General features: G+C 47.7%; 1 protein-coding gene across 4 annotated transcripts in view; it reads right to left on the reverse strand.

Moving 5' to 3' along the window:
- Nucleotides 1–1,247: 1,247 nt before the first annotated feature.
- Nucleotides 1,248–15,254, reverse strand: part of PLXNA1 (plexin A1) — a 276,107-nt gene continuing 262,100 nt past the window's right edge. For all 4 annotated transcript variants that reach the window (XM_043551982.1, XM_007059969.4, XM_043551981.1 and 1 more), the window contains exons 31-32: nucleotides 12,763–12,913; nucleotides 1,248–6,310 (exon numbers count right to left, since the gene is read on the reverse strand). In XM_043551982.1, coding sequence (XP_043407917.1) covers nucleotides 6,215–6,310; nucleotides 12,763–12,913 — 247 coding nt within the window. In that variant the 3' untranslated portion in view covers nucleotides 1,248–6,214. The remainder of the gene's footprint in view (nucleotides 6,311–12,762; nucleotides 12,914–15,254) is intronic.

Genomic DNA, 15,254 nt, shown 5'->3' on the forward strand with positions numbered 1-15,254 from the left:
AAAATAGGAAATAGCAGGATATTTACACGGTCGAAGGGTGTCGACCAGCCACACTGGCACAGTTGCTTCAAGTCTGAAACAATCACATAAAGTTTTCAGGACTCTGTATGTTACTATTAAAGTTCTCTGCCTTTTGTTGTTGGTTTTCCCCCCACTTTCTTAGAGGGCAGCTAATTGTGCGCTGTGGTTCCTTCAAAGAGAACACAGCTTTGCTTATATGCCAGAGAGCAAGGCCACTCAGCTCCCGTGAGCTGGCCAGCTGCTGAGCGGGCAGTGGGCTCATTCTCAATAGAAGGGTAGAGAGGGGCATTTCCATGGCTTGGCTGCATTTTAAATCTAAAACTGAACTGAAAGGAAGTGTGTGAATATTGTCCTAAATCAGAAGATAACCGAGATGGAAACAGACACATGGTCATTTCCACCCTGGGCCAACGCAGTGTTGATCCCTATGGTCTATTCTCCAACACCAGCATCAGGCAAAGCAGGAGCCACCCAAAGCCCAAGGTCTCAGGCTTCAGTGCTGAGAGAAGATGAGCAGGCATGAGCTCTGGCAAGCATGTCCCTCCCCGTTTTCATTCCTAGCAGGATGTTTTGGAAGAACCTACACAGCCAAAGCCTGCAGGTCTCCACTTTGCTGCCCCCGTCCCATTCCCCTGGTTCCTGTTTGGATAGCAAGGTGAGGATGCCAGTTCTGGGGGCAAGGGGGGGGCTCTGAGGCAGCAGGCAGAAGTCTGAGCATGATCAAGTACCCTGGGCGTTAGATGTGAAAGGCTAAAAGTAGCACCTGAAAACTTAGCAAAAGTGAAGAGCATTTAAAAAAAAAAAAAGTCCCTTTCTTAAGAATCTTTCAAGTCATGGAGATGCTGTCTGACCTCACCGACATCTGGGCCTGGCTGTGCCGGGCCCACTGTTTCCAAGGTGGGAATGTGCTGGGATGGATCTTTGGTGGAAGAAACTGATAAACACACCTGCCAGAAATGCCACGCCAAGATGAGTGCAGGGGAGGGGGAAGAGGAGGCTGCCCTGCCCTGGAAGCTGTGCCTATTCCCAGGGCCAGAGTTAACGCCCTACAGGGAATCCTGGGCTCCAGGATCACCATCAGAGGGGCACATGCCAGAGCACACAGATGTGGGGCTCAAGTCAGTCAAGCTATAAAAATACCAATATCCTGTTACACACCAGCGTGGACTTGCGCTCCTGCTATTTAAAATCCACACACAGCGGCCCCATGTCTCCCTTCCTTCTCAGCTGGCTCCTCCTGCCTGATTCATGTGAGGCCACTGGTGGCCTCACAATTTGTCAGCACAAGGGCAGGGGGGGATCGGGGGAGATGAATGACTCTGTCAGACTGACTGGAAAGGAGAAATGCAGGTAGAAGCTAGGTCCCTACAGCAACAAAGGGAGGAGGACACACAGGAGCTCAGTAAAAGACAGAGCTCACTCCCAATGGCTGGAAGGTCAGGTAGAAGTGCAGGCAGGCTGAACTGCACCCTCCTGCCCACCTGGTCTGAACGGAGTCCCTCTCTAGCCAAGACAGGCCTGCATTTCAGCTTTGGATCCAGATCTGAATCGAGACTTCACTGTTCCCCTCATCCCCATCTCTCGCGTGGCTGAACCAAAACTCAAGTCCAGAAGGCCTTTGGGCTCCCACCCATATATACCTTCTACCTAATTAAAGACCAGGTGCGGTGTAATTACAGCCTAGAAATTGTCTACATAAAAACTGTCTCCTATTTGATGTAGCTGGAGGATCTAAAAACAACTGGTTACTGATTTAAGTCATTCTTGGGCTAAAGATAATAAAGCAGCCTCACCACAGAAATGCCCTTCCCACTAATGTGGGTTATTTTGGCCAAGATACCACAGTGATGAGTGTAAATTCCTAGCTAGGTTGGTGGCACTGGCCTTGAACATGCTTCAACCAGAGCAACACAGCAAGAAAGAGAAACGGGAAAAACTTTAGATCAACGTGCCCCTCGTCTCTTAAAAGACACTGATTTCAATGAAACTCTGCCAATTTACACCAGCTGAGGATCTGGCCCTCATTTTCTAGCGTATCCACAAAGCAATGTTTCATGGCCCACAGCCCAGTTTCACTTGAGGATTCCTTCCCTCTCGCAACTGCTGAAGGAGATCCCAAGGGAGCAAGCGAAACAGATGTTGCCTCTTTGGGGGGCCCGCTGGCACATAGCTGTCCTTTAAGGGTCTGAGTACCATTTTGAGAAGTAAACCACTGAAGTCAAATTAATGTTTGTCTTTGATGAGAAAGTGACAAATTAATTCCAAAATGTAACAGAAAGGGTCTAAACGAACCTCTAGTATTCAACACTTGCAGTTTTTTGTTTTTGTTCCTTAAAAAGTTCAACTCAGACTAAAATCTAGCACAGTCATGCAACAGCCCACAGGTCCCACAACTCCGGAGATGGCTCAGGTTGGGTTGGGTATTTATTTTATCTTTTTTTAAATTTTTTGTTTTTTGTTTTTTTGTTGTTTTATTTTTTTAAATCATCTTCTCCTTCTCCTCTTCTTTAATTCAAAAAACAAAATTACAACGTAATTAGAGATGTGCAGGCTTCAAAAGATTGTTCTGCTTGGTGAGAAATGCTTGGAAATTTCTTCCAGATCATTTGGTATTTTCCACTGGCTGTGTAAATCCATTTAATATTGGTTTGTTTCTCCTTCAGTTAACTATACAGCACCCCACTGGGGCACAAGAATTAGATTGTAACCACATATATATATATATATATATACACACTCTATTTTTTAATTAAAAACTTCATTATTTCCCCCCCTCCGCCCCTTACTTGCAATCTAAGGGAATGGATAGAAACCGAGCCGGTTTTTTAAAAAATTTTCAGTAGCCCACCTCTGGCATGGTGTGGGCCCCTCCTTGGCCCAGACAGCAATGTAGATTCGCAGTACTGTATGCAAAAGAAAATTGTAAGTTTATAGAAGGTTTTGGTCACCTGCTCTGAGTCTGGGCAGCGGCTCGGCACCTTTGTTTCTTTAAATAATAAAGCCATGAGGATCTGACATGCCAAGCAGAGGCTTCCAAAGGAGATGGATCCCTGGGTTTCCAGTGAAATGAGAGAATGGAACAATCATCCAAAAAGACAGAGGGGTGGGGGGTGGGAAGAGAGCAAGAAGGGAAGAAAGAGTAAGGAGAGGGGAAAGAGGTACATTCTGGGCAGAAACCCCATCAGATCCCGGCGTGTATTTGGTTTCCTGGGGTCTGTAGAGCCGGCCAAGTCAGAATGCTTTGGTTCCTCACCTAGCTCTCAGCGGGCTAATAAAGGCTAAAAGGAGAATTCTCAGGTGCTTTATAAAACACTCGTTCCTCAGGGAGGGGGCTGGAAATCAGCCCTGTGGATTTTGAGGGCCCTTTCCAACCACGGCTGAGTGATGCCACGCGAGGGCTCTGGTGGGACATAGAGGTGCTGGGTGGTTGTATGTGTACACACACAGTGGGGGTGTGAGCTATGTGTAGCACCACCAAAATACAGCGCAACATGGCAGCCACAGCAGAAACCCCACAGTCCCTCCTGCCCTCCCTCTTGCGCTGTCTCCTGATTATCTATCAGAGGGTTTCTATTGCGCCCTTCACCCTAGTACCTAAGCACATAACTATCTGGATAATTAGCATCACCACTGTGTGAGCTGTGCAGAGACACCACACACACACTCGCTCCTGGGGCTTGGGGACGGTGGGGTGAGTGGTTAAATCAGTGCATGGCGAGCTCATCGAACAGCTTAGTTTACAGAACCCTCTCCAACCTTTTGTGCCAACAGCTCCTGACAGCGTACACAGTAGCAGCAGGGATCTGAGACAGCCTAGTATGCGGGGAATTCAAATCTGGAGAGCTAAGGCAATCACCACTCAGGGTTTGCCCTCTAAGCCCATAACCAACTACACACAAGTCTAGATCTTTTCTTTTTCTGCTTTCGTTCCATCTGAGGTTACGTCCCATATATCCCTCTGCCCCAGTGGTTCGTCCAGAACAAGTGCAGCTACAGAGAAAACCCTTATATGGCATCACTGGTCTTTGAAAGATATCTGAAGAGAAATAAGGATCTAAACCATTTCCCCGGATGATCCGGGCCCTTCCCTTACACCAGCACAAAAAGAGGACCAAGAAAAATGATTTTACCATGCAGTAAAAATTCCAGGGCCACTCCCAGGCCCCCCATCCTCTTCCCCTTTCCTGGGATCGGTTAGGCCTAACCGGAAACAAATCCACTGATGTAGCTCCGGACAAAAATGCTTGTAATTGGATGGCTAGGCTGCAGTGGGTTAAGGCTTAGTTACAGCGGAGTGGCAGGCTGACAGCTCCCTGCACCTCACACCTAGCTCCTTGCTATAAAAAAAAAAAAAAAAAAAAAAAGAGTATGTTTGACTACTGTCTCCAACTGCTTTAAATGCGGGAACCTGCCGGGTAGTTCTGGGAGAACCCTGGGATTGGAGAGCTTTCGGAGCTCAGCTGGAGTGCAAGCCAGCTGCCATCAGTGGCCTCATTAAGGCTGCTTTACAGAAAGCCAAGAGCTGCAAATGCGCTGAGATGCTCAGCACCTCAGGCCATTACAGGGTGTCAGAAGGAAACGTTCTCAAGGGAGGCAAAGACGGGCAGGATGCCAAAGCCCCATGCTGACACTCCCTTCACGCTACCCCTGTTTGGGTCTGAAAGCCCTTTGCTCCTAATTCACTTGGATATAGCGCGAGCTCAAGCTTCCAGAACATTAACCTCCCCACTACAGGTTTCAGAGTAGCAGCCGTGTTAGTCTGTATTCGCAAAAGAAAAGGAGGACTTGTGGCACCTTAGAGACTAACCAATTTATTTGAGCATAAGCTTTCGTGAGCTGCAGCTCACTTCATCCGATGCTGTAGCTCACGAAAGCTTATGCTCAAATAAATTGGTTAGTCTCTAAGGTGACACAAGTCCTCCTTTTCTCTCCCCACTACAGTCGTCTACCTGCACTTGGAGTCATGGAGACGCCCAACTGCAAGGTCTGTTTTCAACGGCTTCCCAGCCTGAAAGGCCCCTGAGGGCTTCTCCATGGCCCAGACACCCCTCACAGCACCAACCACCACCAGGGAATGCTACTGGGAAACTCCCCTTTCACAAGAGAGGATGGAGCACAAGCTCTGGCTATAAAGAGCTCAACGATTCTCCTCCTTCATCTGCATTGTCCTGCCCCACGCAGAAATAGCAACGTGCAAATAAAAACAAGGATGAAGTCGACACCATGCCACGCCACTCTCCCGCCATGATTCACAGCACCGGCCGATCCCTGGGAAAAGGCCCCGAAGATCGTCTCCCCTCTCTGTTCTTCCTCCTCTTGGATTGTGGCCTTCGGACACCACTTAAGCAGCATGTAAATTAGAGCTGATTCAGCTAACAAAAAATTCTGTTTTGCTTTCTGCACTAAACAACATTCAAATCAAACATGGCACAGGACAAATTTTATGAAATACCCCAAGGTTATGGGACTTGTCTCCCACTCCCCACCCACCCCCACCCTTCTCCTCCCAGAATCAGTTCTTTGAGTTATTTTTTAAAACCCTTTTTTTATGTTAGTTTGTTGCAAAATTTAGAACCTCCCTTCCCCTTCGCGTTATACTTTGTTTTAAATTAATTTTTTTTTGTTTCTCTCTTGTAAATTGTGCAAATATAGCAGTTAACACTAATGGCAGAAGGCCAGAGAGCTGGGGTGGGGAGGAGGGAGGGAGGGAGGGAGAGAAGGGGGAAGGGATGGGGCGAAGAGCTGGGAGGCAGGTGGGGAGGAAGGGGGAGCGAGTCAAGTACAGAAAAAACAAACGCCCCGCCCACCCTCCCTGCGCTAAAAACAACAACATCAGACATGTTGCCCTCGAAGTTAGTGCAGTCCCCGACCCTCCAGCCTCCATCGCCAGATCGGGGACATCCCCCAGGTGGAGCAGCTGTGCCGGGTGCGCTGCAAGCTCCCTGCAGTTCTTCTTGGCTCCTTTGCACTCCAGCCCACGCCATCCCTTTTGCAAGGTCTCTGGATAGGTCTGATTGGATTGGTTTGATACGGTGGTACGTTTCCTTGTTCGTTTGTGTTAAGAGTTTCGAGATGCGGCGGGCTCCGCGTGTTCATTTGGCTCTGGACCCAAAGTACTCTGCTGATGCCTCTTGCTGGCCCTCTCTCTTGTAGTATCCACTGCTAGAAAACTGTCAGGGCTGCCTTGGCCTTTTCAGCTGCTGAGGGCCATTGTGTCAATTGCCTGCTCCAGCTTACTCCTCAGCCGTTGCCTCCGGGCCTGTTCATCCTTCTCTAAAGCAGCTAAAATCTGGCAGGGGAGAAAAGAGAGGAGAAAGGATGAGCAAAGAAGGATGAGAAAAGGTGGTACTGTTATCTGCAACCTAGAAAGAGAAGGTGGGAAAGGAATTCAGGTCCACCAATGCCACCATGGCTTCCAGGAGGCAGCTGCCAGCCCCTCACTAACAGTCAAGGTAAAACACACTGCTGCGTTTATTCCCGAGCTCTGCCTCACCAGGAAGATAGGGCCAATGATGGGAATTCAGGGAAAAGCAACAAAATCTGATCACAGGTGGGAGAGACTGACCTAGGGGGAGTTATTAAAATAGCTAAATATGGGCTAAGCCAGTGGTTCTCGAGCAGGGGTCTTCCAGATGGTACATCAACTCATCTAGATATTTGCCTAGTTTTACAACAGGCTACATGAAAAGCATTAGCAAGTCAGTACAAACTAAAATTTCATACAGACAGTGACTCATTTATACTGCTCTATCTACTATATCAGGGTTTCTCAACCTGGGGGGGAGGTCACAATTTATTTTATAATTGTATCGTAGAAATGAGAAAGTCAGCCATGTGTCAGCAACAGTGTGCTGTGACACTTGTATTTTATGTCTGATTTTCGAAGCAAGTAGTTTTTAAGTGAGGTGAAACCTGGGGTACACAAGACAAATCAGCCTCCCAAAAGCGGTACAGAAGTCTAGGAAGGTTGAGAACCACTGGGCTAAGTGACCACTACGGGGAAAAGCATATGAAAAAAGCACGGGAGGGGTCTAAAGCCCAAGATGGAGAGAAATTATTTAGCATGAGCTTATGACTAGGACGAAATGAAGAAAAGGAAAATTCAGTCTTGAACATCAGGAAGAACTTCCAGAGAGTGAGATCCATCCCCCTGTGAAACAGCCTCCTAAGAGATGTGATGGAAGCCCGGTCCAAGGGGACGTGTCAAACTAGACTATACAAAGCACTAAAAAATGTCTGTAGGGACCAGTTCTGGCTGTCGTCACATACCAGGGGCCACCAGGTGGTAACAACTCTGACCAAGATTTTCAAAAATAATTAGCAATTGTGGGTGCCTTAATTTGGGGGTGCTCAGTATAGGGCACCTTAGAAAGGCCTGATTTTCAGAGGGCAGGTGCACAGCGCATTTTGAAAATCAGATCCCTTTAAGGTGTCTCAACCAGACATCTACAATCACTAGCCATGTCTGAAAATCTTGCCTTCTCTATGTGTCTATTTAAATCTCTGGGTTTTGGCTGATGTATTTGATTTTATTAATAAGGAGCTAGGGATAACATTGTTGAGTTGGTGGTTGATTAGAAGACATGCTAGCCAACACAGACATCACTGATCTGTCTGTCTAGGGGACTGTTTTATTTAACTTCCCAATTCGATCAAATGAATAGAGCGTCTGTCTGTATGCAGCTGCCACAGAATAGAATTCCCAGCTATGCAATGAGGGGCCCCAAAAGGCTCGGGACCAGCTTCAATGATGCCATGTGAACCCAGAGCAACTCAGCTGAAGACATGGAGTAGCTCTGGATTTTCAGTGGTGTAACCAAGATCAGAATCTGGCCTTAGGGTATGTCTGCAGTACAGACACTATACTGGCCTAGCAATGCTAACATAGCCCCACAGTACAGACACAGGCAACGCTGACAGAAGGAGTTTTGCTGTCACCATAAGAACACCTCCCCAGTGAAGTTAGCTATGTTGATGGAAGCCCTCTTCCATTGACATGGCTGTGTCTACTCTGTGGTTTTTGTTGGTATAGGTGTGTTGGTCAGGAGTGTGGTTTATGCCAATGTAACTTTTCAGTGTAGACCAAGCCATCGAGTGCTCGTCTTAGTGTGAGACTGGTCAGGATTGATGTAGGCTGGCTATCCAGTGGGTCAGCTGAACCAGCGTGACTGAGAATTGGCTCAGATAGTCACCCAAATCTCAAAGGGAACCAGTACCAAGCCCTTTATTGGTATTATTTGTGCTGCAGTCGCAGCTGGATGCCACGGTCAGGATCAGGGCCCTGTTGTGCTGCGTGCAGTACAAACCTGTGGGAAGACACAGGGCCCGGCCCTGAGGAGCTTGCAATCTAACTGCATAATTGGGAGCAGAAGTGATGGCTGGCAGGATAGGCAGTGCCTCATCTGTGTCCCCAGTGTTCTGCACAGGCCTCAGGTAAGGCGCAAACAAAACTTACAGGAGACAAGGGAACTGAGCCCTGGGGAAACAGTAGGACTGGGTGGGGTTTGCCCCCGCACCACCTTCAGCTTCAGTAACCTTCAGGTAACATTTCACCTGCCTTTATTTTTCAGGTGCCTCTGCATGTGCGGGACCCAGCCAGGACAGGAGACAGGACTACCCTAACAAGGGCTATTGTTCTTCTGGTATTTCCAGGCTGCCCTTAGGTAAGAAACACTGGAAACCTTTCAAAAGAGCCTGCTCTCCAAATGCTGACCCAGCAGCTCTGAGAGTGCAAGGAGCAGCCACGCAGGTGGGTGCTTCCCCAAACTCACAGGCCTTTCACAGCTTCCCAGCTGCAAGCCCCCTGGCTAGAGAGAGTTTGTCTAACTGTGTTTCCGCCAATGACAACTCTTCTGAGGAGTGGAGACAAGGCACACGGCACCATGGGAGCGACGCCCGGCAGACATTCGGGCATGTGGCCTCAGCGACGTCTGCCTCAGTCGATGGGCGGCTGCACTGCTATGCGGGGGAAGTGCTCGCAACATTGGGAACATCAGACAATGGCATTTCTCCATCGGAATCTCATTTCTCTAAACAAGCTCATGCTTTGGTGACCGATCAGAGGATGGGATGGGTACATTTCTCTGGTATTTACATAAACTGGGCATTACTAAAGGCACAGGGAGAGGCTGGGTGCTGAAGGCAAGAGTCGGCATGGCGAGGGAGGGGTAATGGACGCATAAAAGAGGGGTAATTGCCCATCTACCCAACACCCAGGAGTCCGAAGCGCTGAGTCCCAGCTGGCTAACGTTGTGCCACCTGACACAGAACAGCTGATTTAAAAACAAACCTGACAGAAATCTTGTCTCCCCAGGTAAGTTTGTCAGGAGAGCAAATTTTTTGCAATTAAATGTCAAGGCATCCGTCAAAGGGGATTTGATTAACCATTTCATTGGCTGCATAATTGGAAACAAACTGTTGTATAATTAACAGACTTACAAGGAGGCAGGCAAAAGTCCATCACAAACCCTACAGGTAACTCCTTAATAGGGAAATCAGCTCTCTTTGATTAAAAGTCACTGCAGCGCCCTGCAGGTTTCCAGCACTGAGCACACAGGACATGCTGTGGAGGATATGCTGCACCGGATGCTGGGAGAGTCAGGGTCTCAGCATGCATCTCAGTGTAGTGCGGGTGATGCCAGTCAGTCTGGCCTAATAGCCAGCCCTGGGCAGTGGCCTATAGCTGACTCTTCAGATAAGGATGAAATTACCCCTCCTGCAGTGCACCTAACCAAGGGCTCAATCCTGTAAGAGCTGAATACTCGACTTCATGTGAATTGAGGGTGCTCAGTACCTGTCAGGCTCAGACCCTGGCTCAGATATTATAGCATGAGGAGAAAAATTCCTCCCCGAGATTCACTTACGTTCTGAGGGGATGTAGCCACAAAAGATACTGAGAGTCATTAAAGGCTCTTCCAGCGCTCTTCCAAATCTTGCCATGGTTCTTGTCAGCCCCTTAATTTTGTTTAGTGACCTCTTGTTCCCGGATTATGGGACAGGGACTCCTGGGTTTTCACTGTTCTCTTTGGAATTTTTGTCCTTCGGAGGACATCCAACCTATCTAACATTCAAAACCAGAGCTGAAAGCATGTGGTACAAAGTGGGCATTTGTGGAGAGGATGTAACTTTCTGACTATTTCCATCCTGATTCAAACTCTGGGTTTGTTCATCCCATCAAGTCAAATCTGGAAGCTGGACTTTAGAAAGGGCTGCTTAGTTTCATGGCCACCAAGAGCAACATTTGTAGTTCTGCTCCATAAGGGTGCCAGCTGAGCACTTGTGACACTCAGGAAGAAATTTCCCCTATGTGCATGTCACAAGTAGCCAAGTACACTACAAGGGTTTTATTTGCTTTGCTCTGAAACATCAGCTATAGGCCAAACCTGGAGGCAGAATACAAGACTTGATGGGCTCATAGTCATATCCAGTTGCATATTCAATCATCTCAATATACATGTCCCTTCTATTAACCAGACCAGCCTCTAGATGGCACCAACGCACCTTATACCCAACGACCCCAAAATATTCATCTGGCAGTCAAAAAACACATATCTTAAAGGCATTTGAATCAGAATTGGACAGGATCAGACAGAGAATATGAATCTGAGTCTAGTCCCCTGTACCCACCTCACCGCTGCCTCTCCTGATAAGAGAATAGTTTATCATTGAAGTCTTAGAGTGCTGAAAGATTCACAACCTGCCTTCTATTTATTTGATTATCTGCTATCTTGTTGTCCTTATGGAAAACAACACAGCAAAAAGAAATCCATGCAGAGTATAAAGAGAGATACATGCCTGTCACCTGATGTAAGGAGCCGGGACCAGTGATTATGAAGATGCAAGTACCCAAATGAAAATTAATTATGATTTTCATTCACAGGCAATGACAGCATATTACTGCACTGAACAACAGGAAAAATGATTCTTTCCCATTTCACATCAAAGAGGGTGCAATCGGGCTGCATGTAATTGTGCTTAATGAATGAAAACAAACAAAGGGAACAGCTGCAATTTATTAATCCCATTACGAATAATAAAAGAAGTTCCTGAGAGCTGAGAACACACTAGTGGTGCTTTAAGAGTGGGCTATGGGGAACATTCAACAGATGCCAGACTGAAGTGAACTGGCAAGAACACAGGATGGCTACTCACCCTGCATCTTCAAAGAGCAGCTCGTTTATGTCACCCACGCCCCGCCCCGCCCTCCCTCCTCGACAACTCTCACGCAGTGGCTGGCTTGTGGTTGATTTTTGAGGCCTGGGTGACTTTTGGTGCTGATGAAAGCCTGACTGCTGAGGAGCCAGGCACAGGGCTGGCCGGTATTATGAAATGCTTCCCCCCACACCTCTGCCAATTCATTTCAACCCAAACTGCTCCCTGCTCTGCCAATGTGTAACAGCCCTCACTTGCAGCAGCTCCTGTCACCCCAAAACTGGGCTCTCCCTACACAGCTCTGCTGCTGCTCCTAAACCTAACCTATAGCACCCCTTGTAATCCGTTCTGCTCTGCCAGCGAACCTCTACCTTGTCCCGCAGCACTCTTGGCTATCTGTCTACTGATGGCCCTCACCTCTTCCTGGCTCTCTCACGGCTTAGACACGTCCCTGGTCTCTCTCAGGAGACAATGCAGCAGCTTGGGGCAAAGGCTTTTTATTATCTAAATAAACCACTACTCAAACACAAAAGTTTTCACTCTGTTTTATTGGGACAATAAAATCTATGTTATGTTTTTTATATATATACACACACACACCAGTTATATATTTTATTGCTTTAATAAAGTATTGCAGAATGTGTTTGAATATTGCTTTATGAAGTTAATTTGTACAATTTACAACAGATGGGTTTTTAACCACTCTTGTTAATATTCAAGAAGAGGCCTATTGGCATGGTCACCTCTTCCCTCCAAATGCCCCCCGGGATTGCAAGCAAGATCACTTGGGTACCTTCCTGGGTTCTACTGTGCTATGGGGTCATTTACAGCAGGTGGGGAAGAAGGCGGTGAGATGAGGTGAGGCAGACCGGAGTTCAAATCCTGACTTCATTCACATGGGAAAGGAGTTGAGCAGTTTCCCATGCTACTTGCCAGAGGAAATATGGGTACAAAGCAATAACCTTATCAGAATATATGTTCAGGAAAGGCCCAGGACTAGAGGAGCTGCTGCAGGTTGGGATGGAGGGGTATCAGAAGAGCAGATTGGGGAGTGCCCATGATAAGAATAGCATGAAGAGCTTCTGGTCACCTCTAGAGCAAATAGAGTGGAATAGCAGGGTCAGAAATGAAGAGGAGAGCAGTCGGGGAAAACTTGAGCACCACCTCCTTTCACTGTGCCTGGCTCTGCTCACAGCCCCTTCCGTCACTTGCACAAGCATCACATTCACCCAGGGTGGGTGTGAATCCACGTATGTGGAGGTTATGAAGTGTATTAGTGCCTGGTATCTTTCTATCGCTGGCTGGTAGTCAGTCACACACACACACACACACACACTAATGGGACAGGTAACTTTACAACACACAGGGCTACTTTACTATAAACTTTCACTGTGCAGGCTGCTATGATCCAGATGTGCTTCCAGAAGTGACATGAATTCAGCTACCAAAAGCAATCTTCCCCTCTCTGTATTTCCTGTGAGATAATTTTTCTGGGCAGCAAGAGGGGGAATGCAAAAACTGGGCGGGGGTGGGATGGGGGGTGGGGGGAGGCTTGCATGAAAACAAGATGCCCCACCCCCTTTGACTCACCTCATCCTTGTACTTGGTGATGTATGAGTAGATCTCGTGCAGCGCACTCATGCTGTTGAACTGGCTCAGATGTAACCGGGACTGCTCCGCCAGGTAAGCACTCATGTCCTGGTCACTGATTGCTGGCATTTTAGCAATATCTGCATAATATCTACGGCAGGTAGGAGAAACAGAATAGTGTGTCTGAAACAGGGAGAGGTAAAAAGGGGAAAGGGGCAGGCCTCCACGGGACTCCCTCTGAGAACACCCTGTGGGAAGACTGAAATGTGACTACAAGGAGCCTTTTGTTTCACAGTAATACTGGTGCTTTTCATCAACAGATCTCAAAGTGCTTTACAAAGGAGGTCAGTATCAGGATCCCCACTTTATAGCTGGGGTAACTGAGGCACAGAAAGGGGAAGGGATAAGTCACCCAACCATCAAGTGGCAGAGCAGGAATTAATTGAACCCAGGTCCCCTGGAGCCCATTCCAGTGCTCTGTCTAGTAGGCCACACTACCTCCCCCTTAAATTAACTTTTTGTTACACTGAAGCAGTTGGGATAGTTAAAGTCAGGTGTTCTCAATGATCCACCTGCCATCCTCAAATCACCCACGATTCCCTTCCATGACCTCCCAAACTACCCACTTTTGCCCTCATGACCCAATATCCCCAAATCCTTTCTGCTATTCCAGTCAAAAGCCCTGCCCCCCGGTGTGGCCGTATGTAACAATTTGTTGTTGCAGTGATTCTCTTTAAGTTTACTGTGTCACAGAAAGCCAAATACGGCATTTCACATTCAGTGCATACACTTGTGATAATTTCACATCCACATCTATACTGTACACATCCATACTGAACATTTAATGAATTGCACCTTCCTCGGTGATGTATATTCAGTAGCCCTTATTACTGCGGCTAGTTGTGCTTGGAAAGGTTACTGCACAACAGAAAAGTCAGAAACCATTTGGGCTTTTAGTGAAAACAGATTCTGCAGAAAACGTGAGAAACGTCAGAAAACAGCTTGATGAGCCACCATGGGGTCATGACCCTGAGGCTGAGAACCCTGCTTTACCGGAATCAGAAACAGAAAATGTGACTTCACCCTGACTAACGCTTCATGGCATCAGTACCCAGACAGCACTCACTGTTAGCCAGAAGCTTGATGGGGCAGGTAATCTAGCATTCCACTGAAGTGTTTTGACCATTGCTGGAGGAAGGATACTGGCCTAAATGGACCAGTGGACCAATGAGGTATCATAGGAGATGGACCAACGGCTTATGGACCAACGGTCTGACCCACTCCTAGATGGCCCACTGATCTGATTGGGTAGGGCAAGAGGGGGGCATATGGGACTAGATGGCTCATTGGTATGCTCAGCAAATTCAGGCAACTGTATAAATTGGGACCCAAGGAGATTCAAAGCCAGGCACCCAGACTAATGGCAGGTGCATTATCCCAGCATCATCTGATGTGCTTAGTCGTCTCCCGCATTCACATGTCATCCACAGGGGCAGGACGTTCTTGCACAAGCCATACAAGTATCTCCCGTGCTGCCCTCAATGGCAGGGGCTCCCAGTGCATGCAAGGGACGTACATCACTTCCTGAGGTAAAAGCAAGGCCTGGCTGGACTGAGGTGAGCTTTCCTGGGTAGCAGCTCAGCCATTCCCAGAACAGAAACCTACCAGGCACTGTGCTCAGGATGGCTGCCTTTAAACATTTCCCACAGGCACATGCTAATATTTGTTTCCCTAAAGATATTTTGAAAAAATTTCAGGGCAAAATGATCAAATGTACGGTCTCCATTTTTGTGCGGGGAGAAAGTAAAGCTGCAAACTCTGAGGGCAGATTGAGGTCCCTTCAGCAATCAGGTTCTTAATACCTTCACAGGCTTCTCCTTCAAAACAGCGCTGTCCTCGACAATCAGGCCTCGCCACTCCCAATACCTGTAAATACTGAGTGCAAATCCCACCCAAACCTTGCTTTATCTCTCGTGGCCCCAGAGAAATGAAACGCCAACGCAATTCAAAGTCAACATTCTGGCACTGATTATTAGCATCATCATCATTAGCTGAATCCAGTCTCACTGAGGTGGAACGATGCTGAGTCAGGCATTTGGGTGGGAGCAGATGGCTGCGTAACACCTTCAGGAGATGAACATGAGCCCCACTCTATCCTATGGTACTGAGAGCAGCCAAGAGCTCATGTTAAGATGCTTATGTAGGGCAGTGCCCAGCAGGGGTTCCAGCTATACTTGGAACGGGGAGGCTGGAGGCTCCGCAGATTCCGACAGAGCTAGAGAGTCTGACTCTTCACCCTCTAAGGAGCTGTAGAGAACAAAGGTTTGAGCATAGACTTGCCAACTACAGCAGGCCCCAAGGGATCCACTGTGCAGCTGAGGACATCAGATGTAGTTTCTCATCCATTTCCACTCAGATTCTTTCTTACAAGACAGAAAACACCTTTCATCCACTTCAGGAACATGAGGGCAGAAAGACCAAGCCTTGAGCCT

The sequence above is a fragment of the Chelonia mydas genome, chromosome 7, assembly GCF_015237465.2.
Source record: "Chelonia mydas isolate rCheMyd1 chromosome 7, rCheMyd1.pri.v2, whole genome shotgun sequence".
In the NCBI taxonomy this organism is placed as follows: Eukaryota; Metazoa; Chordata; order Testudines; family Cheloniidae; genus Chelonia; species Chelonia mydas.